The sequence below is a fragment of the Aspergillus fischeri genome, genomic scaffold (assembly GCF_000149645.3).
Source record: "Aspergillus fischeri NRRL 181 1099437636264 genomic scaffold, whole genome shotgun sequence".
Classification (NCBI taxonomy): domain Eukaryota; kingdom Fungi; phylum Ascomycota; class Eurotiomycetes; order Eurotiales; family Aspergillaceae; genus Aspergillus; species Aspergillus fischeri.
Genome location: NW_001509762.1, coordinates 5,354,961 through 5,380,717, shown reverse-complemented (window position 1 = coordinate 5,380,717; position 25,757 = coordinate 5,354,961). Strand labels below are relative to the sequence as shown.

General features: G+C 50.1%; 10 protein-coding genes across 10 annotated transcripts, besides 2 other annotated features; 6 read left to right on the top strand and 4 right to left on the bottom strand.

Moving 5' to 3' along the window:
- Positions 1 to 620: 620 nt before the first annotated feature.
- NFIA_090360 (uncharacterized protein) lies at positions 621 to 2,734 on the bottom strand (the record flags this gene model as incomplete). The annotated part of the gene is made up of 5 exons (XM_001260974.1): positions 621 to 1,510; positions 1,569 to 2,102; positions 2,158 to 2,304; positions 2,366 to 2,502; positions 2,604 to 2,734. 5 exons carry the CDS (start codon positions 2,732 to 2,734, stop codon positions 621 to 623), a joined length of 1,839 nt encoding a protein of 612 aa, XP_001260975.1.
- A 1,754-nt stretch (positions 2,735 to 4,488) lies between these two features.
- Positions 4,489 to 6,868, top strand: NFIA_090350 (putative arsenite efflux transporter ArsB-like; the record flags this gene model as incomplete). The annotated part of the gene is made up of 3 exons (XM_001260973.1): positions 4,489 to 4,564; positions 4,622 to 6,450; positions 6,518 to 6,868. 3 exons carry the CDS (start codon positions 4,489 to 4,491, stop codon positions 6,866 to 6,868), a joined length of 2,256 nt encoding a protein of 751 aa, XP_001260974.1.
- Positions 6,869 to 8,118: 1,250 nt separating this feature from the next.
- Positions 8,119 to 8,758, top strand: NFIA_090340 (putative O-methyltransferase; the record flags this gene model as incomplete). Its single annotated transcript, XM_001260972.1, has 3 exons — positions 8,119 to 8,137; positions 8,284 to 8,395; positions 8,416 to 8,758. 3 exons carry the CDS (start codon positions 8,119 to 8,121, stop codon positions 8,756 to 8,758), a joined length of 474 nt encoding a protein of 157 aa, XP_001260973.1.
- An 800-nt stretch (positions 8,759 to 9,558) lies between these two features.
- NFIA_090330 (trafficking protein particle complex subunit 4) lies at positions 9,559 to 10,225 on the top strand (the record flags this gene model as incomplete). The annotated part of the gene is made up of 3 exons (XM_001260971.1): positions 9,559 to 9,560; positions 9,617 to 9,739; positions 9,820 to 10,225. Coding segments are annotated over 3 exons (531 nt in total).
- A 257-nt stretch (positions 10,226 to 10,482) lies between these two features.
- NFIA_090320 (proteasome regulatory particle base subunit RPN10) lies at positions 10,483 to 11,506 on the bottom strand (the record flags this gene model as incomplete). The annotated part of the gene is made up of 4 exons (XM_001260970.1): positions 10,483 to 11,040; positions 11,103 to 11,322; positions 11,386 to 11,424; positions 11,481 to 11,506. The coding sequence occupies 4 exons, from the start codon at positions 11,504 to 11,506 to the stop codon at positions 10,483 to 10,485; spliced, it is 843 nt and encodes a 280-aa protein (XP_001260971.1).
- A 379-nt stretch (positions 11,507 to 11,885) lies between these two features.
- NFIA_090310 (uncharacterized protein) lies at positions 11,886 to 13,156 on the top strand (the record flags this gene model as incomplete). The annotated part of the gene is made up of 2 exons (XM_001260969.1): positions 11,886 to 12,382; positions 12,448 to 13,156. The coding sequence occupies 2 exons, from the start codon at positions 11,886 to 11,888 to the stop codon at positions 13,154 to 13,156; spliced, it is 1,206 nt and encodes a 401-aa protein (XP_001260970.1).
- A 21-nt stretch (positions 13,157 to 13,177) lies between these two features.
- Positions 13,178 to 13,223: a microsatellite.
- Positions 13,179 to 13,220: a microsatellite.
- A 1,537-nt stretch (positions 13,224 to 14,760) lies between the features above and the next one.
- On the bottom strand, positions 14,761 to 18,715 carry NFIA_090300 (GTPase-activating protein LRG1; the record flags this gene model as incomplete). The annotated part of the gene is made up of 5 exons (XM_001260968.1): positions 14,761 to 15,222; positions 15,280 to 15,566; positions 15,624 to 17,432; positions 17,487 to 18,189; positions 18,257 to 18,715. 5 exons carry the CDS (start codon positions 18,713 to 18,715, stop codon positions 14,761 to 14,763), a joined length of 3,720 nt encoding a protein of 1,239 aa, XP_001260969.1.
- Positions 18,716 to 21,034: 2,319 nt separating this feature from the next.
- On the top strand, positions 21,035 to 22,680 carry NFIA_090290 (ubiquitin-conjugating enzyme E2; the record flags this gene model as incomplete). The annotated part of the gene is made up of 6 exons (XM_001260967.1): positions 21,035 to 21,080; positions 21,125 to 21,219; positions 21,272 to 21,293; positions 21,357 to 21,453; positions 21,585 to 21,753; positions 21,805 to 22,680. 6 exons carry the CDS (start codon positions 21,035 to 21,037, stop codon positions 22,678 to 22,680), a joined length of 1,305 nt encoding a protein of 434 aa, XP_001260968.1.
- Positions 22,681 to 23,374: 694 nt separating this feature from the next.
- On the top strand, positions 23,375 to 24,676 carry NFIA_090280 (C-3 sterol dehydrogenase/C-4 decarboxylase; the record flags this gene model as incomplete). The annotated part of the gene is made up of 2 exons (XM_001260966.1): positions 23,375 to 23,950; positions 24,014 to 24,676. The coding sequence occupies 2 exons, from the start codon at positions 23,375 to 23,377 to the stop codon at positions 24,674 to 24,676; spliced, it is 1,239 nt and encodes a 412-aa protein (XP_001260967.1).
- A 301-nt stretch (positions 24,677 to 24,977) lies between these two features.
- Positions 24,978 to 25,487, bottom strand: NFIA_090270 (uncharacterized protein; the record flags this gene model as incomplete). The annotated part of the gene is made up of 2 exons (XM_001260965.1): positions 24,978 to 25,163; positions 25,218 to 25,487. The coding sequence occupies 2 exons, from the start codon at positions 25,485 to 25,487 to the stop codon at positions 24,978 to 24,980; spliced, it is 456 nt and encodes a 151-aa protein (XP_001260966.1).
- Between the last annotated feature and the right edge of the window lie 270 nt (positions 25,488 to 25,757).

The window sequence follows — 25,757 nt, the reverse complement described above, 5'->3', positions numbered from 1 at the left end:
GACGGTGGCCCCATTCGCTCCCTTGAAACGTCTTCTAAGTGCTTTGTACAGGTATATTCATCTCTTTATCACCCTATATATGAGTTCTCGCCTTGAAGATACTTCTAAATGTACAAAACCCGACTCGTATGTGCACCCTTCCAACAATTCAGACCCTCGATGTAAGGATTTGAAATATACAACGAGGAGGATCTGCTGAATGAAGTCTATTGTAAATGATCCACAGAAGTCCTGTTGCCTGCTGTAGTGTTTGATTACCCCTTTGGGGACACAAAGTTTCCGGCCACAGGACGAACCAACCCGTGGCTTCAGCAAAGACTGAACAGTGAGCAGCCATGATTCACGCCGCGGCTTGACTATCCAGAAGGACAAGGGCCCCGTAATCTGGAATCTGTTTCGTCGAGCCGCGTGTGTAGAAGGAGGCTTTAATGTATCGACAGGAATCTTGCCGGGTGCGTTCTTTGCCTCATGTCATGGTAGGTCTCGGGCGGAACAGGTCCGAAGAAATCCGGGACGTGACGGACGTATCGCGTGACTGACTTGTAGCCATTTATGTCATTAACAACACTCTGGGCTGTGATTGGCAGGCTGCTACATGACGCCAGCAACCGTTCGCATGCTCAAGGTGGTGTCCGTGGGATTGATCCAGGGGAACTCGGGCCAGGATCCGGAGACACCACGATTATCGGGGAGCTGTCTCCCATTGATAGCTCATCATCTGCCCTATTTGGAGCAGTGGATGATCTTATCCGACCACCACTGGCATAAACTGGTTTTGGCACTTCGAGTGTGTTACCCCGGGCCCGTGAATGACTTCCGGTGGCATTTCCGGATGATGGAGGATCCTGTACGTCGAACGAGCTCCGATCGGCCTGCGACATGCTAGCCTGCGATCTTCCACCAATGCTCGGCGCAGGGGAAGAAGGCCTTCCGATTGGCGGGCTACCCTCGAGGCCTCCCCGAGAAGAAATGCTGCCCCTAAAACTAGGCACACGGGAAAGCCGCTCGGGAGACCCTGATGTGCTGAATTCGTCTGTATTCTGACCACGATTGTACTGCTTCCTTATCTTGTTCAATTCGCCGTTCCGGTTTTCCTCGCCGGGTATCTCTGGAAACCGCAGTGCTGGCCCGCTCTTGAAATCGGAATTCTGATATCGATCATGCGCTGCATTGCTCATCCAATTGCTGACGGCAAAAAGGGTTCGCGCAATTTTGCGACGACTGCCCTGATCTTCTGTTGCAGAGCGCTTCAGTGGCCATCTACTACTTCGACTCATCGTATGACCCACTTCCATCGAGGAACTTCTGTCGCTGCCGGGAGAATTTGGTCGGTCCTGGACACAAGCCGCCTCAGCATCACTCAGAATGCGCTCGCGAGGTAGAGGGCTGGAGTAAGTGCTGCTAGCTTTTTCCTCCACATCCTCTTCCTGATCTTCTACTGCTGCTGCCAAGAACAGCGACAGCGATCCAAGTACAGCAAGGCCAGCACCCACAATCGGGGCCCATTGGCCTACCCACGAGTCAGGTACTGGTATATTTCCCATAGATGTATTCACGAAGGAACTTACCTATACTCTTTATTTGCTCAGTCTGATATTGGACTTGACTACTGAAAAAGTTCATCTCGCCAATGAGGATAATTACGAGGACTGCTGCCCCGAATATAGGCACCTCTACGACACTCAGAAATGATCTGATCATTTCATTGACCTTGTTCATTGTCCCGAGCGTCGCACCGTTCGTGCCTTCAATGACCTCGTCCTGCTTTTTGTTCCGGTCCGGATTGCCGAACCGTCTGGTCCAGTTGATCTCAAGAATCTTGTTCCACATCGACGCGAGCGAGAGGATGGCTGGAATACAACATGCAGCAGCCAACAGGGTCGCAGCGCCAAACGTAAGCTTCTCTGGTGCAGGGATGACGTAGATGTCATTTGCCGACCCTTGTCGCATAGGTGAGAATGGGCCGGCTTCGACGGAGCAAGTAAGATCACACATAGTCGTACCGTAACGAAATTCATCAGAGTTCTTGAATATCGGACGGCCGTTGACCGTGCAGGGATGCAGATCGATCCGATAGAACTCGATTGTTAAGCTCAGAAGACCTTCGGAGAGGTAAGTTGAGCAGAGTCGTACAACAGCACCGGAAAGGAAACTTACCTGCAAGTATAAGACCAGTCCACAAAAAGATGATATTCCGGCCGGGTTCATTGAAGTACGTTTTGGATAGTCTAACGGTGACTGGGGCTGTCAAGATGCCGATTGAGCAAAGCTGAAAAGCTCCAAAAACGTCCATATCGACAGCAGCTGAAGAACACAGGTAGTCAGTTAGGATGTAGGACATACCAGACAGGAATATTGAGCTTACCTTCGATGTGCAGTGACGCGAGTACAATACTATGAAGGGCTGCAACGGCTGGGAAAAGCAGTGCAGCGGCAAGACAGGCATTTCTGAGCCATTCCGCTCTGCGACCAAAGACGCAGGTTGTTATAAGAACATAGTACCTGTAATGGCAGAGGACCGCCGAGAGAGATATCAACAAATGCTGGTCACGAGTAGTAAACACTACAGAGTCCAAAGATGGCGGATGAGCACGGCCACATACAGAATCCTTGTTCCTGGTCCATACTGGCCGGAGACTGGCCAGGCACAAATGACCTGCAGAGTGTCGCTGGCAGCGTTGGGGGTATCGATCGTTCTATTGAGTTCCGTCGATAAATGGGATATTGCCGGCATAACTAGACATGGTATCGCCCAAAGATCAATGCTTGTCCGTCTAAGTGAACCAGGGATCTGTGTATTAAATTAGGTGGTTTAATTGTGGAGACAGGGGCTTTGGAAACAATTTATAGATCGGACTTTAGTCATTAGACTCGTGTTAGGTCAATCTTTGACGCAGAAAGGTCGAGTCATTATTGTTCAAGAAGGAGGAAGAGGAATAGGAAGATCCCATCACTCCAGCAGCAATTGTCGTTTGTGAGGCTAGCAGACGCGCGTAAGCAGACAGGTCTATAATCGGGCATCCCCTCGGCTAACAACGCCCTACGGTCCAAATCGACTGTAAATAGGTTATCATCAGTGCTTAGTGGGCGATTATGCAAGAAATGACAGACAAATCTGGCATTTGTCGAATGTCTGTCGCTCCCTCATTCGGCTCATGATTCGCGTGAGTTGTTTGCGACAAATCAAGAAGACCCTAGGACACGAAAGCCGAGTCCCCCACATGAGGCTCAAGTTCGCTGTGAAGGTATTATTCTGCAGCGGCTTATTGGACATGTCCTTGCTATTCGACGACTGAAAAGATCAGATGGACGAGGAATCCCCGACAAAGTTCAGCCAGTCTGAGAGCTGGTCAGAAATCGCTCAGAAGGTGGCTGGCACCGGGCAAAAGACGTGATCAGACAGTGGTAGACACGGCTGAAGGCGCGTTAGCTCTGCTGCCAGTCCTTTCCTGTTTGGGCAATAGCTGATTCTTTCCTCTCTCACGGGTCAGGCCGGTTGGGACTCCCCCAGCTTTTTGTATTGTGGTCCTTTGACTGTTGACAGAGGAATTTCCACTATTCCACTCGTCGTTGAAGCATACAAGTCGAGGTGGATGCCCACTTGCCTTGCCCATGGTACGGACTATCCACGGAGGATCGAGGTGATGATTGATGGTGGGCTGGTGGCAAGGCTGGAGGGCGCAGTCCCCACATCACGTCGAGCTAGTGAGGGCCTTAATGCCTTAGTGCCTAGTCGAGACACTTGTCAGTTGTCAGCGGGGAACCCAAGACCCCAAAGAATCCTGCTAGAACATGGTCTGAGATTCTGAGCCTCTTAGACCTTTCCTTTCGGCTACGTGCTCTGCTGCGCCTCGCTTGGTGACTAGGTCATTCTTATTAGCATTCGGCTAATCGAAATTTATCCCTAAGAATGTGCTCTCAATCCTCACTGCTAACCGCTTGAGGGTTGGTTGCACTAATCGGCGTGTATCTGTCTTGTGCCACCGCCCTTTCTTTTCCCTCCAGGCCAAGAAGATCAAGTGCTATTGCGACATAATGATATAGAAGGCCATCGTCCTCCTTTTGATCTATTCTATCCGTTTCTGTTCTTCGACAATGGATGTGGTTGTTGACTGACTCGGCAAAGGTGGAGTGTGCCTGAAGGACGACGTGGTTCCCGACCGATAATCAAGTCTGAACATTCCTCTCAACGTCAGTTTTGCTGGTCGAATTCTCTATGACCAAGGGGCTTTTGTATTCTTGCACCCTGAAGACAAGAAAGCGCACGAGACACTTTCAAATGGCGCCTGTTGCGTGTTAAAGCTTGATTGTGTGCTTATACCTATCTCTTTGAAAGCGTTTCCTACGTTTTGCAGTCCTTCGTGCATCTGATTTCTATCACTGCGCCATCGGGCCGCAACGCTCCAAGCTCGAAAAACGCAAATCGAGGGGGAAAACCCTGAATCTCCAGCAAGCCTTGAAGGGGTTCATACAAGGACGGTTTACAGAATGGCGGCGGATCTCGATACCGGCAAGATCAAGAACTGGCGTTCGATCGTCACGCTTATTGTTTTCATCATCACTAGTATGTCTGCTAGACGATCCTGGACCGCATCGAATCCTAAGCGACTGACTCTTGCAGATATCATCGTGCTTTTCCCCTTCCATATTCCCATCTACGTCCCACGCGCATTCTCAAATGCAGTGCTGGATTTTTTGAGCAAATTGCGAATTATCCCTCCGAGGGAAAATCGCTTTCAACTCGACGATCAGGAAGACTCCAATGGCAAACTTAAGCCATATGTGAGAATGAACTTTCCTCTTAACTTTGTCACAGCACCGCTCATAGCAGACCTGTTTCTGCTGGCGATCTTGGCGATCGGACGGGAGGAAGTGCGTGGTGGCACGCTTGGGGCCGACAATATCATCCCAATCGATATCATGGCCTTCTTCCTAACTCTGGCTTACATCGCTATCTCCATCGATGCATCTGGCCTGATTAGGTACCTGGCTTTCAAAGTCCTTCAAAAAGGTGGTAAGGTCGGGCACCGGCTCTTCTTTTACCTCTACGCCTTTTTCTTCGGCCTAGGAAGCTTCATTGGAAACGATCCGATTATTCTCTCCGGTACCGCATTCCTCGCCTATATGACTCGAGTATCAAGCAACATCGTCCATCCAAGAGCTTGGATTCACAGTCAGTTTGCTGTTGCCAATGTCGCCTCCGCGATCCTTGTCTCCTCGAACCCAACCAATCTCGTGCTAGCGGGGGCTTTCCAGGTCAAATTCATTGAGTACACTGCTAACATGATTGTTCCCGTCGTGGTCACCGCTATTGTCTTGTTTCCTTTCCTACTGTACATCATCTTCGCGGATGAATCCCTCATCCCTCTTTCCATCAAGATGCACGAGCTCACAGAAGAAGAAAAAGAGAAGAAGCCCATAAACCCCAACATACCTCATGCGAGGGGAAGGGCCAATGAGCAAGAAGACCTCGCGGACGATGAACAAAAGCTCTCTCTTGAAGAGATCATGAATCCTTTTCTTGATAAATGGGGTGCTGCATTTGGAGCTCTCATCATGGCGGCCACGCTCATTACTCTACTAGCCCTCAATGCCTCTAGCCAACAGGGCCACCCTAAACCCGTTTTCTGGGTGACCCTGCCGGCTGCGGGGGTCATGCTGTGCTGGGATCTTGCGTTTGGATGGTACCACCGTCGTGAAACACGCGAGATTGCCCGTAAAGGCCGCGCAGAAATTGAGCAGGCCCGAGCAGAGCGTGCCCTTAGGGATGAGGAAACCATGCGCGCACAACAGATTGCCGAGGCATATGAATTCGCTGAATCGACAGAAGCCCGATTACAGGAAGAGCCCCACGCTGAAGCAGGCACCGATGATGGGAATACTGCCGATGTCACAAACGTACGGCCGTCAGATCGAGTTTCTACCGGCTTTTCGTCCCAAATGTCGGATGGCCAAAGTCAGACGCTGGCCTCTCCTCTAGAATCATCCATTTCGACGCTGGTACCCAAGGATGATCCGTTGCAGAACGGACAATTCGCAACCGACGCCATGAGCACGCTGAACGAAAAGCAGGAACTCCCCACATGCGCGCCACGGGAGCTGTCAGGTGCAACTTCCAGTCTTGAAATGGACGTGGAAAGACGGGTATTCTCCGAGAAGGTATCACACGAGGTCTCATCAGGATATGGTCGAGAACGGGTAACTCTGGTGTCCCTTGCCGCAGACGTGTACAGGTGGTTGCAGGAGACATTCCCCACTGCTACAGCGGTTGTGTCACACATGCCATTTGCGCTTGTGCCTTTCTCCTTTGCCATGTTTGTCCTCGTACAAGCCTTAGTCACCAAGGGCTGGGTCCCGGTCTTCGCTTACGGATGGGACCATTGGGTGGACAAGACGGGGACCGTCGGAGCTATTGGAGGCATGGGCTTTGTTTCGGTGATTCTATGTAACGTGAGTTGCGAAACTCAACATTGACCACAGTCGGACCTGCTCAACTAATCTGTCACATTTACACTAGTTTGCTGGCACCAATATTGGTACCACCATTCTCCTTTCCCGGATCATACAAGCATGGAAGCAGATCAACGACGAGCACGGCACCTTCATCAGTGACCGGACATTTTGGGCGACCGTATACAGTATGGCGATCGGAGTCAACTACGGTGCCTTTAGCACGGCTTTTAGTGCATCGTTAGCCGGTCTGCTTTGGCGGGATATTCTTGCGAGAAAGCATATTCGCGTCCGCAGCCTTGACTTTGCGCGAGTGAACCTTCCCATCATTGCCATTTCCATGGCTGTAGGGTGTGCCGTCCTCGTTGGGGAGGTCTACATCATGAGAGATAACTCTCCTTATAATCCACCACGATGAACTTGGAGCGCGAACCGGCTAGAGTGCCTGGGAGATGCGCTCATCCAGCTCAATCCCCTCCTTTGGCGTCCGAGCGAGCATCTCAGAAGTCGTCTCTTCAAGAGACTTGTGGCAACACTGCTCCTCAGCAGAACCACTGCCCATGTGAACCACAAAAGATGACTTGAAGGCTCCAGTCTCAGCCTTGCATGGCTGCCGTCCTGAGTACCATCCTCGAACGGCCTTGAGAGTGAAGAGACAACGGCGTCATCATTAGTTTGAAAGCTGCTGCTCGTCTTGAACGCCGAGTTCAAAAGGCAAACTGCCTACCTGAGGGCAGTGACCGAAGAAATCTTCCATTGAGAAGACCCGCACCAAACCAATCCGGTTATGTCCTATTCTATAGTTTGTTTCTTGCTCTTATGTTTGCTTGGAAGATTTACGACTTGACGACTTCACAACGAGCCATGTGCCCTAGATTTTCACTACATACGCATTTTGATAGACATCTCCCTGAATGCTCTCTTCCCGAGCAATCGAACTCAAACAGTGAGCAATGTCATACGTGAATATCCAACTAAGAATCTTGCAATATTCAGAGGTCTTGATCGCTCAGTTGCTCCTGGTCCTAGCAACTACCTTGTGGAGATCCCATGTCTCGCTGCAGACTAAGGTAGGGACAGTATTCCACATCTGCATATATACAACCGTACCTATGTCAAGCATTTGTGTGTAGAGACATGATATAGGCGTCTGCTGATCTAGGGCTGTTCGGCCGAGGAGACTAAACATGGAATATTGCCGAGTCAAGGAGGTGCCTGCCTATTCTGGAGTCAGGATTCGCCGGATTTAACGGTTCTGCTTCAGGCGCCTGGTCACTGGAAGACACTCTCACATCACATCCGTCACGAATATCTTTCGGTCTTGCCAATCTCATTCAAGTGTTTAACTGGGGCATAGACTATGTAGGATTCAGTATGAGATCTTTCATTGTACCCCGTACACGCGCAGAGCAGTGGAGGGCTTCGCAGGGTCGTGGTTTACTTCGCAACCCTGACGGGAAATCATACCATCTTCCGGATGCACAGAGCTTCGGATCTTCTGGGGTCTTGAAAACACTCGAATGTGATCTGCTATTTGATCTGCTGATTATCATCCCGGAGATAAGTAAAGCTTGACCCATTGCGTAGCACGGATCCAGTGATGGGCGAGCAGTTCATTGCGTGTTCCTCTTCCTTCAATGTCCAGACAGCGTATAAATACCTCATACCATGTCGTTTTTGAATGAAAGTAGATCCAGACTAATCCCATACCGCTGTTCTTGCTATCATTCCTTTGTCGTTAAGGGATAACGGCCATTTTAAAAGAAGCCAGACCGGTACGTCTCTTGTTCATTCCACCAGGTAGACGACTCAGACTAATAAACTTCAAGTCAGTTAAAGACCTGGCATCAGCTCTGCACGAGCATATTTTTACCCAGCCGCAAGAGAGATTTGCGAACCAGCCCTGGGAGTTGGTCAAGGCCATGGAGACCTTCGCACAGAACAAGTAGATGATAATTTTCAAAGAGAACAAGTTAACCTTAGCCCGTCACAGCTTCAAATTCTGCGGCCACCTCCGAAAACAATAATCGAATTCGGTACCTACGTTGGTAACTCCGCCATCGCATGGGGTCCGATTCTGCGTGACCTGCACGGTGAGGACGTGTACGATTGCAGCGTCTATACTTCTGAATTGAGCTCAGTAAGTGCTCAGGTAGCTCGAGCCCTTATACAACTAGCTGGGATGGAAGACCTTATTTGTGTCCTGGAGGGGCCTGCTGTGGAATCGCTCAAGAAGTTGCATATAGAGGGAAAGGTGAAGCCGAGAGCAGTGGATATGGCGTTCTTCGATCACTGGGAGAAGTTCTAATTGTCTGACTTGCGGCTCTGTGAAGCTCTAAAACTGTTCCACAAAGGGTCCCTGGTCATTACGGACAATACCGACATGCCTGGAGCTCCTGACTACCTGGCTTATGTCAAGGCTGGCGGTCGAGAAGGGAAGGGGACTGTTCAGTATGATAGTCAGTCGTTTTTGGAGGCGGTAGCGGAAGAGGGTCACACGGTATGTCTATAGGTGTCTTATTTCTTAGACGGACGAGTAACTCTGCAGAAGAACATTGTCGAGGTTAGCACTGTCTTTGATTTCGATTCCTAGGTCGGTGTTGTTGGACTGTGAGGTATATTCAGTTGGACAATGCGGAGGACAAGTCGTTTTACAGCAGCCGTTTCTCGGCAAACTTTCGTTGAAATCGGCCTGATCAACATAAATATGCGTAGAAATGCCTGCAAATCTTAGGAATGAATATGTCGAAACGTATATATCTGGGAGTCGAGGATTGCTCTGTATGCTCTAAAACGTAGTAGCAACCTGCCAAGATAAGCATTCTATTGGCGGTCAGAGCAAGGTCCGCATCAGATCTCGCAGCTTTGGGTGCGGAATAAATACCCCAGCAAACATCGGTCCCTTAAGCAACTCCTATCTCCGCATCCCCTCAGGTGCGGCCAATATCAATGACTATAACGACACGATAACGATGACATGAGATCCCCGATCCGATATACACCACGCTTGTAGCATACTCGAATCACGAATTAGAGTGATGCTGCACGATTCAAAGCATTGAAGTCCCTTCCTCAGCAGGACGATTGTCCGAATCCTATCTATCCACCATGTACATCAAACCTTCCCCCACACATACACATCGCGATTGACCAACCTCATACACAGGGCCGTCTTCTCCCTCATCATTATCAACAAAGCCGGCGGCTTGATCTACCAGCGCGAATTTCAGCCGGGCCTGCGCAAACTCTCCACAAACGACTACCTCGTCCTAGCAGGGACGTTTCACGGGTACGTTGCCTCGAATGACCCCCCTACCACGCGAGAATCACCTCTTAAATGCAATTGCTAACAGCAACCGTCCTACACAGCGTCCACGCCATCACCCGCTCCATCACCCCCAAAATCCCCATCTCCGCGCCCCTCCCAACAACACCCGCTTCCTCCTCGAACGTCGCCCTCTCGTCGCCCTCGGGCACATCCACCCCGACACCGGCCGCGTCGGCATACAGCCTCCCTAATCCTGGCGTACCGGTGACGGGCCTGGAGTCGCTCGAGACGGATAAGTTCCGATTAACGTGTTTCCAGACGTTGACGGGGACCAAGTTCCTCTTGTTCACGGATCCGCTCATGGCGAATATTGATGCGGTGATGAAGAAGATCTACGAGTTATATTCGGACTATGTGATGAAGAATCCTTTTTATCAGCTGGAGATGCCTGTCCGGTGTGAGGCGTTTGATCGACATCTAGGTGGTTGGTTGCGGGGGAGGACATGATGAGTTGTCAGGACTGGAATTAGACCACTTTTGAGTGCTGGCGAATGGACTGTGCTCACTACTTGGCGGAGTGATCAGTGCTGACATGGAGTACCGTTTTGTGGTCATGATAGACTTTGCAATACATTTCATATCACTTCTTCAAAGCGCGTAGGGGAAGACACGCTTTCTAGAATTACAAGAGCAGATGTCAACACAGAGAAACGCCGGGTATGCATTAGAGTCATCCACCATATAGAAGGTCACACGACACTTTCTTACGCGGTGTCCATCTTGTCACCGTCCTCTTTCTTGTCATGGCTTCCACTCGACTCCCCGCCAGGCTGGCCTTCCTCGGGGATGTTTTCTAGGTTCGCTTTGCGTTCAGCCTCTTCCCTCTCACGCTTCTCCTTCTCCTGCCGGTTCTTTTCCTCCTCAAGCGAAAGACGCAAGGCGAATGCGAGCTCAGGGTCGTTCTCAGCAGCGTCCTCGAAATTAAAGCCGCCGTCACCACCTTCCGCACCGGCGCCGCCTACTCCCGCCTCGCCGCCCAGGATAGGCGTGGCCTGAAGCTCCTCACTGAGCAGGTTCGGGCCCGGGGGAATAATGGCTAGGTTGGAGCCGTCGCCACCCTTGACATTCTCCACGAACGCCTCCAATTTCTTGGTTTGATCGGACTCCAGGTCTCCAAAGGCAATGACATCGATCGAGACGTTATTCTTCTTCATCTTCTTAGCCAGCTTGACCAGTGTCTTTTCGTCTTCTTCGATAGGGGAGCAGGAAAAAACGATGATGCGTTGTCTCTGAGACTTCTCGGAACGGTGCTTTAAAGCAAGCTAGATCATCAACTTCGTCAGTATCTACCGACGAAACTCCAGATCGAGGACAAATGACATACACCAGCCACCTGTATACTGGAGCTGAGATGGGCAGTGCCATGAATCTTGGTGCGGTGCAGACCGGCGAGAATGCTGCCAAAGTCGGAGGTGAATGTCGAAAGAACTTCAGGACCCTTGCCACCCATACTCATGAGCCCAACAGCAGACTGTGGATGCGCGCGCATTTTGGCGCTGTGAATGACGCTGACAGCATCGACCTGTGCTTGCCATCGTGTTGAGCTGCAAGTTGTCAGCCCTGAGCGTCAGAGCTTATCAAGCTGGGAAAAACCAAGGGATCCTCACGTATAGTCTCCGTTTCTGCTACTTTCACTATTATCCACACTGCGAAGAGGTCAGTCAACGGACAGATAGCTTAAACTGAGCCGGAAGGGACGGACATGATCATGGTTGCTTCGAGCGACATGTTGGCTAAGGTCTATTTCGCAAGCTCGGGATGAGACAGTATGTAGATATTCCGATAAGACAGAACTGACTCTTCAAAATTTATAAAAGCTTCGAGAAAAGGCAATAGAGGAGTGAGGAAGTTAATAGTGATGGAAGTGATGAAGATGGGCGGAGGTGACGATGGAGGTTGGAGCTGCTGCAGGCGAGATGTCACACTCCGCTCGGAAGCTAACGACGAATTAAGTCAGCGCTTGTTTACTCCCCGGCAGACTGCCATCAACACCATCCTCTACGCGCAATCATCGTTCTTCATTGACCTCCCCCACAACGCTCTGTTCTTATTCATCGCAGTCAATTAACTCGTTGTTCTCTAATTAGCAAATAGTACGCCCTTTGCGATGGCTTCTCCTACTAAACGCAAGTCTCCGGACGCAGACCATGACGCGTATCCTAGCGACGATGCCAGAACACCCACCGATGCTCCTCCTCACAAGAAGCTGCGGATAACTCGAAGCCAGAAGCAGGCCCTTATCGATAATTTGCAACTAGAGAGTATGGTCTTCTCGACGTTCTGGATGCGCCATCTACTAACACAAGGTGCAGTCACAGAACGAGCTCGCAAGCTTCGCGCACAATACGCTCTCCAGGCGCATGATCTGCGGTCTCGAATCGAAAGGCGCATTAACCGTATTCCCGTCGCACTCCGGAAGGCCAAAATGGGTGAATTGCTCGAGAAGCACAATAACTCTCTCCGAATGCAACAGACCGCCCTGTCCCCCAAGAAACACGCCAGTCCCGGTAAAGGAACGCGCAATCTCACATCTGCCTCAGTGAAACGCGGAAAACAAAGTGTCTCTACTGCAAGCCCAAGCACACGTAGAGTAAAAAGGCAAAGGTGAGTTACCATGACCCTTTGCAATCTTCCGATCCTTGTTCGCCCGCTGACGGACTGGTGTCAAGTCATGAGGGACTCTATTCGGACAAGGAAAACGCGCCTGCTGCAGGTGACTCTCTTGATGTGCTCAAAAATCCCAAGAGGCGTGCCAACCCGGCCGGTACCTCACGCGTCGTTTCTCAGGAGGTCCGAGGCGCAGACTACCGGATCCTCTCTCCAAAGTCTTTGAACTCCAGAACGTACCCGCAGTCACCGTTCCGTGCCTCTCCAGAGAAACCTCATAACTCATCATATCTCTCTCGTCCCATGTCGCCCCTGAAACCATCCAGCCCCCTCAAATCGACGTCAGCAAGTGCAGCGGGAAACGCGGATAATGCACGGTCGCGGACCACGAAGGCCAATACAACTTCCACAAGGGACATGAGGCCACCATCCCAAGCTAAGAGACCCGCCAGCCGAGCTGCCACGACAACAAAGACTATCCGGTCTCCCTTCTCCCGCCCTGCCACCCAACTCGACCGCAGAGGGAGCATCTCCTCCACCGCTTCTTCGGGAACGACGGTGATCAAGCCAGGCAGAGCAGGAGCGGGTACTAGGAAAGCAACCACTGCTTCTTCTGCCAGTGCTCCCGTTAAAAGGACGACGATCGCCCGCAACCAAGCGCCTTCCGTGGCCGCCAAAAGAAGCACAGCGTCTGTAACCAGGAAGGCCACTGCTCCCACAGGGAACGAGGCTTCAGCCACGGGACGTCGAGTGTTGCGCAAGCGAGCGTAAATTTAGAATGCAGATTGTTTCCACACACACACACACACACACACACACACACACACACACACACGCAGAGAGTTGGAACTACTTACCAGCGACGGTGTTAATTATTCTGGGCTGGTGTAATTGTTTCTCGGAAGGGTCAACCAATTCGAGATTGGGTTCATTGGGGCCATTGCATTTGCATAACTTCCTTGGTTGTCATCTTAATGGTCGTATTCCTGTGGCTTTCCGTTCGGCTTTTGTCCTTGTACATTCATGCTCTGCTCATGGGTTTTCATTGGAGTGTTGGCTTTCGATTATCAAGTTGGTGGGACATTTTATGCAGATTTGCGACTTGGTTGGGCTTCCGTCTCTTCCTCTTCAGTTGAAGGCGCCGCTTTTGGTCTCAACAGTTCTGAAGGATTCCATTCGGCTAGACGTTGTATGAATCATTTGTGGAATTGAGACTCGGACTTTCAGCTTTCTCATAACTGTTGCTTTTGCCCTTGCTTGCCATTTGTCCCTCACGTGCTCTCCTGCAGAGGCCTGCAAGTGACGGTTGGATCGGGAATGGAATAAGTCTTCTCATAGGGTCAAAATCTCTTCGTACCTCTGGGGTTACCTCAAACCAGAAGAACTATTGCCATTGTACTACAGATTTATGAACGCGGCCCTACAGATCGAGAATCATTGCGGTGAAGCAACAGAATCGGCTTCGTCCAAATCCTAAAGTAGATTACACCTCTGGTTCCTTTTTATGAGGAAATGACACCGCATCAGGACATGTATGCAATAATCGAACAACTTCTGGGGAATATTACCTCAGGGAGGCAGCAAGGGTTAAATGAAGTTGGAAAAAGAAGAATAAAAGTAAAAGGGACCGAGAACAACGAAGCCACGACATTGACTCAGAACAGGTATCTTTGCGGTCGTGCAGGCCGACTAGCGAAAACAACAAAAGACCAAGAGATACACTCACCATTTACGCACCATTGTTGATGGGATGAAAATGCCAAACACCAGGAAGGAAACAATGCGAAGTAAAGAAAAAGAAAAGGAGAAAGAAAATTAAGTGAGAAGGTCAGGAAGAAAGGCAGTCAATGCAACGACATGCCCAGGTCGTGATATGAAAATAAGTAATGAAAGTAGAAAATGAAAGCTAGAAGAGAAGGATCTGAGTCGAAGGTGAGATGGTAAGCCGAGAGTCGGATAAGACTTGACCAACAGCCACTTCCACCACCAACTGATCAAAAGCCAGAATCTGTGCGAGACAAATCGAGTTAACGCGAACCTCGCGGTTGCATGTCCTGCACGGTAAAGGAAGAAAACGTGGAGAGAAGAGAGATAAAAGGAACACTGCCAGCAGCTGTGACAAGAACCGAGCAGCCGGCAATGTAGAGATGTCAGAACTCAGATTAAGCGGACAACTAGAAAGAACTCCATCCAACCCAAGCAAAACGAGAGAACGCTAGATGGTTCAAATGTACGCCGTAACATCCATTTGCATATCAAGAAAAGAAAACGATGTGATTGGTCGGCAAGGAAGACAATTGGACTCATCTGAAGATGAAATAGGCAGCGCAATGAGATAGGGCAATTCTAATGGTTGGGAAAGAACTGGTTCTGAATTAACCAGCAACTCCCATGGGTCCCGCTCCTGGACGAGATCTGTAAGGCATCTGTTGGGGCTGTCCCTCCTGTGGGATGGGATTCTGTTGGCTGCCGTTGCTGGTGCTTCGTTCACGGTAGCTGGCGGACTGTCCAGGCGCAAGTTCCATTCCATTGTAAGGCGCCGATGCACTGTTTGCTTGGTTGTGTCCACCTGTATTTTGCACGTGGCGTACAGAGTTTTGCGCCTGCCATGATCCGTCCTGAGACTGGTCTGTCTCAATGCGCGCAGACGTAGGAGTATTGGCTCCTCGGTTATGAGGATTTGTGATTGTCACAGTTTCCCCGCCGTTGTTGGGTTTCGGAGAGAAGCTTCCTCGCGCAATGTCGCCATATCTCTTCAGAATTTCCTTTGTGCTGACTTCATTGTTATCCTTGAAGAATGTGGTGTCGCTAAGAACAGCCTGAAGATCTTCCGGTATCTTAATGAGACAGTCAGTGATCTGGTCCACTGGGCATTGGGTTGTGGAAGGACTTACCTCGCACATAGTGTCGTTGTAAGTGATAAGAGCATTGACAGCCTCGATTGCCAAGAAGCTTTCATCAACTGTGCTATTCTTCGTATTTGGATAGAGGATGTTAGGTGTTATGACGGTTGCAAGGTTGTGGATATCCATCTTGCTACCCGTATCCTCGTCCACATGCGAGAAAGACGACGTCCAGTTTAGGAAGGCGAAGAGGACTTCCATAGTATCCCGATGAGCCTTGGGCAGCAGACAGCACGTGAGGTGCAGTAACCGCTTTTGCTTTTCGGGGTCAGGTATTTCTGTAAATGGTGACGTTAGCAAAGGGTTTGAAATTGGGATGCGGGAGCTCAACTTACTCTGTGAGATAACGAATAGGTTATGGAGTTTGAAAGTCAAGAGCGGGTCAGGCATCTCGCGGAGGAATTTCTTCAACAAAGCCGCAATCTGCACAGGAGTCTCCTTTGTGAGATCAACCTGGTCGTACTTATTGTCGATCATCTCGGAGATCTCCTTCAGCCGTCGAATATTACCATTCTTTCGAAAAACACCTTCCACAGACATATCCATTTGCCGCATCGCCGATACAGCATCATCAACAAGAGCAGGAACGCGAAGCGCGCCGGGTCCGACGCCATGAGTGGATTCTGTACCCTCCTTTTCGACCAGGAAGTCGAGGCTCACGCCGAACACACCCTTCTTCTTGCCGGCCTTCTTGGCATCTTTGTTGAAGGCGCGACCGAATATGTTCCAAATTGTTGGCTTGCGAGACTCAATCAAGGAGAGTAACTCATCCAACGTGAAGTAACCCTCCAGCAAAGGCTCCATGGACAAGACAGCGACATGCCGTACGATAAAATATTCGAGAGCTGAGAGTTCAGAGAAGTACTTCTTGGTCTTGGTGGTTCTCTCTGCGAGGTGAGATTCCAAGTTGCCGCTAGACACACCGCGTTGATGGCCTTGGTTATACCTAGGAAGCGGCTCAGTCGTACCCACGAGTTTAGTGCCGGCATGTCTGTAAGCGTTGGGACGTTGTTCTTTTGCTTGCTCGGCGGCCACAATCCTGGGAATATCGTCCAATGTCAAAGCGTCCTGATTACCAAATGTCAGGTCGGTGACAGTCTCGCCATTGGCATCTCTTTCCTCTACAATTTGGAAGCCATGGCCACGCGGATCGGAACCTTCTCCGCCGGAAGAACCGGGCCTAACACTTCGACCCTCAGGACCGTCGATAATTCTTGAAGCCCTAGCTCGCTTGTATGTAGTTGACAGAGTACGCTCGTTTCGAATGGACCGCAAGCGTCGCATCTCGCCCACAGTCTGCTCAAGTGATGATTCAGCAGCACCGTCTCTGCCCGCATACTTCGACCTTGTTGTGGATCTGTGAATTTCACCGCCAGATTGAGGTTGGTTGCCATCTTTAGTCTCACTCCCAGCGAAGCTCGGGTCATCTAGAGAAAGCAGAGTGTTAACCCATGGCTGACCAGTATTAGCATTGCGACGGGATACCATACCTGAAGTGGGTTGCAAGGTTCCTCCAGCGTGCAAAACAGCAAGAAGGCGCGCGAGTGCAACCCGTAACAGGAAGACAAACTGCTGTAATTTGCTCACACGAGTAAAGCCACCTTGAGTCTCATTCGCAAGGCCTTGCTGCGAGGCGCAACTATTGCAGAAAACCTTTTTTATCCTGGGACTCCAGAGGGCCTCTTGGCAAGTATCGGTAAGGTCCGTTTGACATGCTGCACACGTAAGATGAGGTGGCTTGAGGTGCCACCTGGATTCACCTAGCATGATACACTCGTCATCAATTGGTTCTTTACATGCTGCACAGCAATCAGAAAGCTGATCGGCAAGACTGGCTACCCCAGCCATGAGATCTGCAGGTGTTTCTTCTTGCTCCGGGGGCCTGAGTGTCTCAATATCTGCCAAGTGATCGAGAAAGTGATACAAGCCTTCGGGACTCTTCTTCTCCCTCTCCAGCTTCAGAGCGCCTTGAAGCCCGATGCGGATGAGAAGCTTAAGGTAGTGGGCAAGACCAGTGACTAATGATAGGAGTTCTTGCGTGACGCCTAGTTTCCGTACCCCAGCTTCCTGGGTCTTGGACAGCAAAGCGAAGAAGGCGACAATTTTCTTGCACAATAGTTTGGCTTCACGTCCGTAAGCAAGGTCTGGATACTCAGTCAGTCCGCACTTCATTTCTGTCTTGGAAAGGCGGTACTTACCCTTCATCTCTTGCGCCTTGATGTATCCAGCAAGTTCATCGATGGCTCGGAAAAGAACTTCGACGTGACCAATGAATCTCTTAGCAACTAGGACTCCATCCAGATAGGAGCCATTGCTGACGTGTAGTAGCATATCCGAGATGCAGGCAGCTGAAGACTCTTCGAAACCAGAAAGAATGCTCCAGATCCTGTAAACCTTCTCCTCCATCATATCTTCTTCATCTCGCACTCTATTGCGTTCCTCGTCAGTGGCATCGAGACCCGCCTCAGGATGTTCCAGAGGCTGGCCATTTGGAGCTAGGCGCACATTCCAGAATTTATGAATCATATAGCACTCTGGATGCCAATGCTGATTCTGACCATTGCGGAAAATCTCCACGAACTGCTTCAGAATAGCTGTATGACACCCGTGGCATCTCTGGGCAAACTGGGTGGAATAGTGGAAATGACAGTAAACCCTGCCCTCGTGCTCATAATAGGAGTCTTGGGCGCCAAAAACTGTCGGGCAAACGGAGCAAGTGAAATGCTCGATGTGGTACTTGTGGTCTAAGGCGGTGATATAGGAACCACGCAAAGCACCGCCACATTCGTGGCAGAGGAGGTCCAATCGCCGAAAGTAATCCGTCTCACACAGTGGATATTGTCCGCTTCCGTCTTCAGCGTCGACCGGAAAGAACTTGGATGCCACGATTTGCCCGCAATCCTGTTGTCAGAAGCAGTTAGCTAACAGGACGCGGCGAGTTTTGTTGAGGTGGAACGACTAAACTAACCTCACACTTAAAACACTCAAGATGATACGTTGCGCCAAGTGCGCGTACAAATTGGCCCGTCAGAGGCTCGCCGCATTTTTTGCAAATACGCGAACTACCGGGGGATTTCGTGGGCGGACGGCCGCTCTGAGAAGGTCTGTCACGTTGCGCTGACTTCTCCCAATAACCAGCTCGATCACGCGGAGTTGATGGGTCCCGCGGGCCAGGGTTGTTCGAGTCCAATCTTCGGCCCGTGCGACCGTCTGGATTCTGCACCCCATCTACCGGGCTAGTCACAGCAGACCCATTCCGCCCACCAGATCTTGCGCGCGGCGAGTCGAAAGTTCTATTGCTATCGGCCGGCGAAGTGGGAGTTTGTCTCTGAAAACTACCACCCTGCCCACTGGTATTTAATGTCGGACGGACAGCCCCGTTGCCCGGCACAAGGCTATCCGGCAGTGAGACATCGCCGGGAGGCATATCCGCAAGGAACGCTCTTTTCTGTAAGTACTGACGGCTGCTCTTCAAAAGTACGTCAATGAAATACCGCTAGGATTGCGACAGACTCCCAGATCGGTTGGTTATTGTCCGAGGCAATTGATCGTCGTCGATACCAAACAGACAAGCACTGGTTAGGGGAATGGAAGATCTCCGATAAAAGTAGGACGAAGTCGGGCAGCGAGGTCATAAAGACGTCTGTTAAGGAAGACATATCAGATCAAAGCACCATGGAGTGTGTTATTTGTGCATCCGTTTGGAGTGAGTGTGGTTGTGTCAAAACTTACCTCACGCCATATAGATGAACTTGCGGGGAAGTCTTGATACTTGAGGGAGCAGCGACCGAGGCGCGTGACCAAGTGATAGTTGTAAGCTCTTCTTTTGAGTTTCGCAAACGAGCGCCTGGAATGGCAGTAAGTCGCCGACGACAGTGCTCTGCGAACGCAAATTGCCAGCGTTGAGGGCTGCGAGATCGAGAAAGCTCCGGAGTTTCAAAGAGAGCGGCGGAGTACGCTGTCTGATAGGTGCATAACCGTACCCAATCCCTTGAGCAAGATGTCTTTTGAAATAAGAGCTTCAACTTGGTGTCACAGAGCAGAGATTAGAAGAGATTGACAGGGAACCGAGATCAACCAGAAGAAGCAGTCTAAAGAGTTGTGAGGAGGTATAGAGGAGAGAAAGCAGCGTGTTTTGGAGGAGGTGGGAATGTTGCTCGCTGGCGGTTGTTACTCTGCCCCCCTATGCTTCATCTTGCTGGCTGCCCGCTAGACCTTATCACGTGAAGGAGCTCACCGCCTCCATCACCGCCAAGCGAAGGTCGGTATTGCTGTGTGCAGGTTACTACTAAAGGCGCCATATCATCATGAATGGACAGTTTTCATGGTGAGTAAGATGTTGCAGAAAACGGTGTGGAGAATACTTCCGGTACAGGCCCGGCATGAAGATGAAGAAGGAGGCTGGGAGAGAACACTAGTCTACCTCTCTAAGTGCAAAAATCAATAATGAAGACCAGGGTCACATGATCCTCAACTGGTCCGCCATTCAGCCCTTGACTCCCGATTCTGAAGAAATGAATAATGATGCCTCAACCCAACCACCGATAAACATCAGGGCAAACCTACCTTCCAATCACCGGCTATACTAATCCTATGTTCCCTGGCAAAAATTGAGGGTCAAGTATGTAAGTATTTACCTGATCGAAGGACATCTCCATAGTCCCGCCATACTGTGGTACGGGTACTGAGAAGCGCGCGTAAAGCAACCTGTAAGTTTGTAACTTTATTGTAGAGCGGCCCGAAGCCGCCCATCACCCATTTTGTGGAGTTATGGATGAACTCATCTGTCATGCACAACAGACCCGAACCAAGGACCAGGCACAAGTAGGCGTCTTCTCAATGTCATGTCTGGCCATAATCATATCAACTTCATAGACTCTATTGCGAAGCACTTGTGTATTCATTTTAACTGTAGATATATTTGTTGACAAGAACGACTTGGTGTGGACCCCGGATTGACACAGTTAAACTCCGCTGCTGGAAGATCTTGGTTCCAATTTCTGACTGCCTGAAGCTCTGAAGCTTTTTCGACTTCAGGGTCCAACTGGAACAGAGCCATATACTGTCTATCTATGGCTGCAACTCTATAATAGGAGAGCCAAAACTTTTGGGCTTTGAATCATAATTCATCATCTTTGCCTGAAAACTATGGTCGCCCCTCATGTCTGAGGTTAAATATATCCTCCGACCACTGTCTTTCGCTGTTGTTAGGATATATTGGTGACATGACTCCACAGCCACTGATCATTCACCTTTAGTGTATTATCACTTTGCTGAAGTATTAAACCTTCCTCTGTGCTTATAGTTCTATTATTCGCAGTAATTCTTCGCCTAGCTCGTGTTTATCTGTTGATTTGTTATGCAACCACTTAAGAAAAACCTCACCTCTCCTTCTCTCTTTTCTTTTTGAGGCTCTTGGTGTTCCTACCTAGTCCTCCTCTAAGGACACAAATACCTCAGAAGTTTATCTCTGCTGTATAGCACGCGTCTTACAGTTCACCTCACCTTCCGTCCTTTTATCCTTGTTAATCGATAGGCTTGACTCAACAGGATCTCCTTCTCGATAAGACTCTCTCCGACTGGGGCAAATGCCTCTCATTAACCACAATGTCTGATCAGTCCATACTTCGCATCACTCGGGTACTATATCTCTCATCAATCTTTGTTTATCTCTTCCGAAGCATCATGTTGACTGACATGTGAAAACTTCATTATGGGTATCAGGAAATCAAGCATATCCAGCACAATGCAGATCTCTGTATGTCTTTTGCTCAAGCAAGGCTTGCTTCTCAGTTGCAATTTAAAGCCTTACTGACTGACGTTTCTTCTTTTACAGCGCTCGCCGTGGCGTATAAGGACTCTGATATTCGCAATGTGACCGCTATTGTGTTGGGAACCCCTGGGACACCTTACCAGTTCGGTCTCTTTGAGGTTTGTGCTCATTCACACTGAAGATGAGGCCCATGGGCTGACTGCCGACTAGTTCAGCATCAGTTTTGGCACAGGTAGGACTGCTGATGGCTTGGTTACGATCTGCGGTGAGTGTCAAACGGCTGATATCATTTCAGACTATCCTGCCACTCCGCCTATTGTTCAGATTACGACGACCAATGGAGGACGATGCCGTTTCGGTCCTAATCTCTATGCTGGGGGTAAGGTTTGCTTGTGAGTCACGGACCATGCCCATGCCGACATAGTTGTGATGCTGACAATGTTGGCACTGTAGGTCAATCCTAGGGTAATTAGAACCTGCTGAAAACCGGCTTGCCAATAACGCTGACGTCTTCGCCTTGCAGTACCTGGGGTGGTCAGCGCGGGGAGGAATGGTCGTCGGCTCAAGGACTGGAGTCCATCCTGATCTCCATTCAGAGCCTCATGTCGAACAATCCCTATGAGAATGAGCCTGGATACCAAGGGGCACATGCACCCGAGGATCAGGAAAACAGCCAGGCTTATATTGAAAAGGTAAGTTTGTCCCAGGTACGATGGTTAACTGTGTGCTTACCTCGCCCTGAGATACGTCATGAAACCCTTCGCATTGCAGTTATCCAACCCTTGGAATCATCATTGGGCATTCAGTCGGACGGAACAGTCAAGCCATCCGAGAGCAAGAATATAGGCGAGGATGATGACTGTGATGACTCGTTCGATGACGAAGACGGCACTTTCTTCGAGCCCTTTGCGGATCTTCGCAAGAGACGCTTCTTGTGGTACTTTGACTCCTACATGCAGGCGATCAAAGAAGCAGAACCACAGGTTAGACGCCGCCAGAGATTCGAAACCATGCCTTTCGAGACCGAAGATAATTGCATGAGGGGCCATTTTAATTATCCCGAATTGAGACGACGACTCATCCGCGTAAAGGAAGCCATCATCAAAGAGACGCACAATTGGCCAATAGAAGGTCTCGAGGCGAAAAAGCAGGAGGCTAGCCTTGCGGTGAGCCTGCAAAGTCAGTACGAGCAGATTGTTGAGGATTTCAAGCATCGCCACAATTTCACAGTGGACCTGCGCCTCGTCCACGAAAACCCGTTCCTCTGGGAATTGATCTACTTTGGTCGCCCTATGACGCAACTTGACGGTGGTGTGTTTAAGATCAAAATCTATCTAAGTCCACGATTCCCGGAAGAGCAACCCCGTGTCGTCGTAGAACCAGAACTCTTCCACTACCGGGTGTCTAAAGATGGAACGTTGTGCTATTTCCCCAAACGCACAGAGGAAATGCGCCATCATATTGAGGCAATCGTGGAAGCACTTGAAGAGGAGTCTGCACCTTACGATCCGCGGACAACCGTGAACCCAGAAGCATCCAAGATGTTCTGGGGTAGCCCTGAAGATCGAAAGAACTACAACCGTGCACTCCGTCGCTCGGTACAGAAGAGCGTAGAGTGAAGCTTTTGCGGGCTCGAAACGCTTCAAGACGACATGTAAGTATTTGTCCAAATATGTTCAACTGTCCCGATGAACTTTGGAGGCTTGGTATCTGGGCTTTGATAACTCGTTTGGAAAATTCAAGTTGCCAAACGATCTTTTCTGGCGGCGCCAACTTCTGTCCTTATACCAATCTCGTCACGCGCCTCCATGGCTCTGCCAAAGCTTTCGACGACAGGAAACACTTTTCATTTGCCTGGGGCCGAGAGTCCCTGATTAGTTTGGACGCAGGCGTCGAAACCCTACGATTACAAAGCGGCACGACGGGCAAAAATGACCATTGTCTGCTAGGTTTACTTTCGCATCAATTTATCTATGTAATACCAGCCGTTGTAGGTGTCAGGTAGCGTCAATTCGCAAAAAAGCAGTTGTGGTCCACATTTCGTAGGCATAGTTGTACTTTATCGGAGGTTTTGTGGGGAGTTCCGAGCTCGTGCCCCAGAAATATCTCAAGGCGGCACCGTACCTTAATAATCATCTAAATGGCTAACTTAAATGATGCCAACACCCCCTTATCTAAGTTCAATCACCGAACAAAAGAAGGAAAAAACAGACCGTGTTCTCGACCTCACTTTTTCCACCAAACCCGGATTTACCCCATCTCGTTCTTCGGTGACATAAGAAAGAATATCGTTCGATCGATCGACTGCCCCTGATGCCTCAGAAGCGGCCTACTTTGGAGCTGGGCTCTGTTCTGGTGGTCGGAGGATGCGGGTTTCTGGGGTGGCACATTGTCGATCAATTGCTCAATTTCCCTTCGGAGACCGATGCCAGCGTTGCCCTCCCGAAACCAGAAGGAGACTCTCGATTCGATAATCCTCGGTTGGCCGATCGGTACCCTAGGTGCGTAGCGAAGGTCTCCGTTCTCGACCTGCGAACAGCCAACAATCGCCTGCCCGGTGCACAGTACTACGACGGCGACATCACGTCCGAAGAATCCCTGCTGGCTATCTTCCGCGAGGTCAAGCCGGACGTCGTCATTCATACGGCGACGGCGAACGTGTTGGAAGGAAATAAGGAGCTGCTGCGCAAGGTCAATGTCGATGGAACCAAGACGTTACTGGAGGTCGCCGGCGGTGATCGTGGTGACTGGGGTGGGAAGTGCAAGGCCTTTGTGTATACGAGCTCGGCCTCCGTCCTGCACGACACACAGAGTGATCTGAAAAATGTGAACGAGGATTGGCCGCTAATTCGGGGCAAGTTGCAGCTGGAGTACTACTCCGATACCAAGGTTCGTTTGTCGACACTTCTTTGGCCTTGCTGGATTCTACTAACGGAGATTCAACCTGCCTAGGCCGAAGCCGAAGAGATAGTCTTGAAGTACAACCGTGCTTCTCCCTCATCGATGGTGACATGTGCTCTGCGCCCCGCAGGCATATACGGCGAGAAGGACACCACATTTACTTTCAAGGTTCTTGAGCACGCGGCCAAGGCATCCCCGACCGTTTTGCGCATGCAGCTCGGTGATAATAACAACTTGTTTGACTTCACATACGTTGGCAATGTCGCCTACTCTCATCTGCTTGCCGCATACCGTCTTCTTGCCACTCAGACGCGCTACGAGTCCGGGCAAGGCGGCCCCCTGGACCACGAGAAAGTAGACGGTGAAGCCTTCAACATTACAAATGACTCTCCCGTGTACTTCTGGGACATTACTCGCGCTGCATGGGCGCTGGCTGGGAAGGTTGTGGAGCCTAATCAGGTGTGGCAGCTTTCTGAGGATCTTCTGGGACCCGTTGGCGCCGTCTTAGAGACGGTATTTGGTCTTATTGGCAAGACTCCCCGTTTGACAAGGCGTATTGTCCGGTACTCATGCATGACTCGCTACTACTCCTGCGAGAAGGCCAAGTACCGACTCGGGTACAGTCCAATCGTCTCGGTCCCTGAGGGACTCTCCCGTGCAGTCGGATATGTGCTGGCACGCGAACAACTCGAGTCCGAAAAGAAGGGGCTGTGAAGCGTTGACTGGAAGATTTTAGGGTCGATATGGCGTCTATGTATTGTAATATATGATATGACCTTTTTTTGTGATATTCCCCTTGGCCTTGTCGTGTCCATAGTTCTTCATGAGAGCCACACTTGCTGATGCTATTCGTGACAGATATTATGAAGGAATTCCCATACTACCGATCATGAAGCCAAAGCGGGACATATGTCTTAATTCACATGAATCGCAGCCAGATCTTGTAGACCAGAATCGTTTGGTTACGGGCTGAATCAGCTTGCCTGTCATGCCTGTGCAATACACCAACAGAGTGTTACCACAGCTTCCTAAGCAATACCCGGAGCAACTTGTCCTGCTTCGCAAGATATCTACTAAAGACTCTTCCTGTTTCCCTGGTATACTCCTCCAACGCCCTGAGACTCGGGAACTTTGTCGGTTTCTTCTTCAAAATACGACAATCAAGAAGATCCACGATATTGACATGTACCGTCGACAAAGCCTGAAAAGCTAAATCAGTATCCCGCCTCCCAACTTTCAAGGCAGCATAGCATACCTTCTTGCATTGCTTGATAGACGTGAATGGTCCTTTCAGGTCCAGCTCCTCGCATAATTGCTGCCAGCTCTGAAGTCCACTGAGATTCTTTCCAAGCAGTCTATCGTACTCCAGGGCCATACATCGGTTCCACATCTTGCGCCAGGTTTTTGATCCGATCTTCCATTTTCTGTGGTTTGCTAGACGGTTGAACTCATCGCTCGCGGAGGCGTCTGGGTTGGGCTTAAAATCTGAGAAGTCGGTGAAGAACGCGCGCGTGTTCGCTGCCATTGCAGGAGAGTCGCCTGGTTGTGCTATCCGTCGGCGAGGTCATGAATCCTTCGTTGAGAGTGTTGAAGATTAATGAGAGGTTGACCATAGTAAAAGTCTGAAAGCAACCAGGAAAGCTCCATTCTGACTTTTTCATAACTCTTTCTATGTGTCTTGGTGGCGCAAGAGGCTGTCTCAGAGCTATTTCTTGTCTTACGGCAGTCAAAGAAAGGCTGCATTCACAATTGAGTGTGTCTTTGTTGGTTGCCTGACTAATTCATATGACAGACT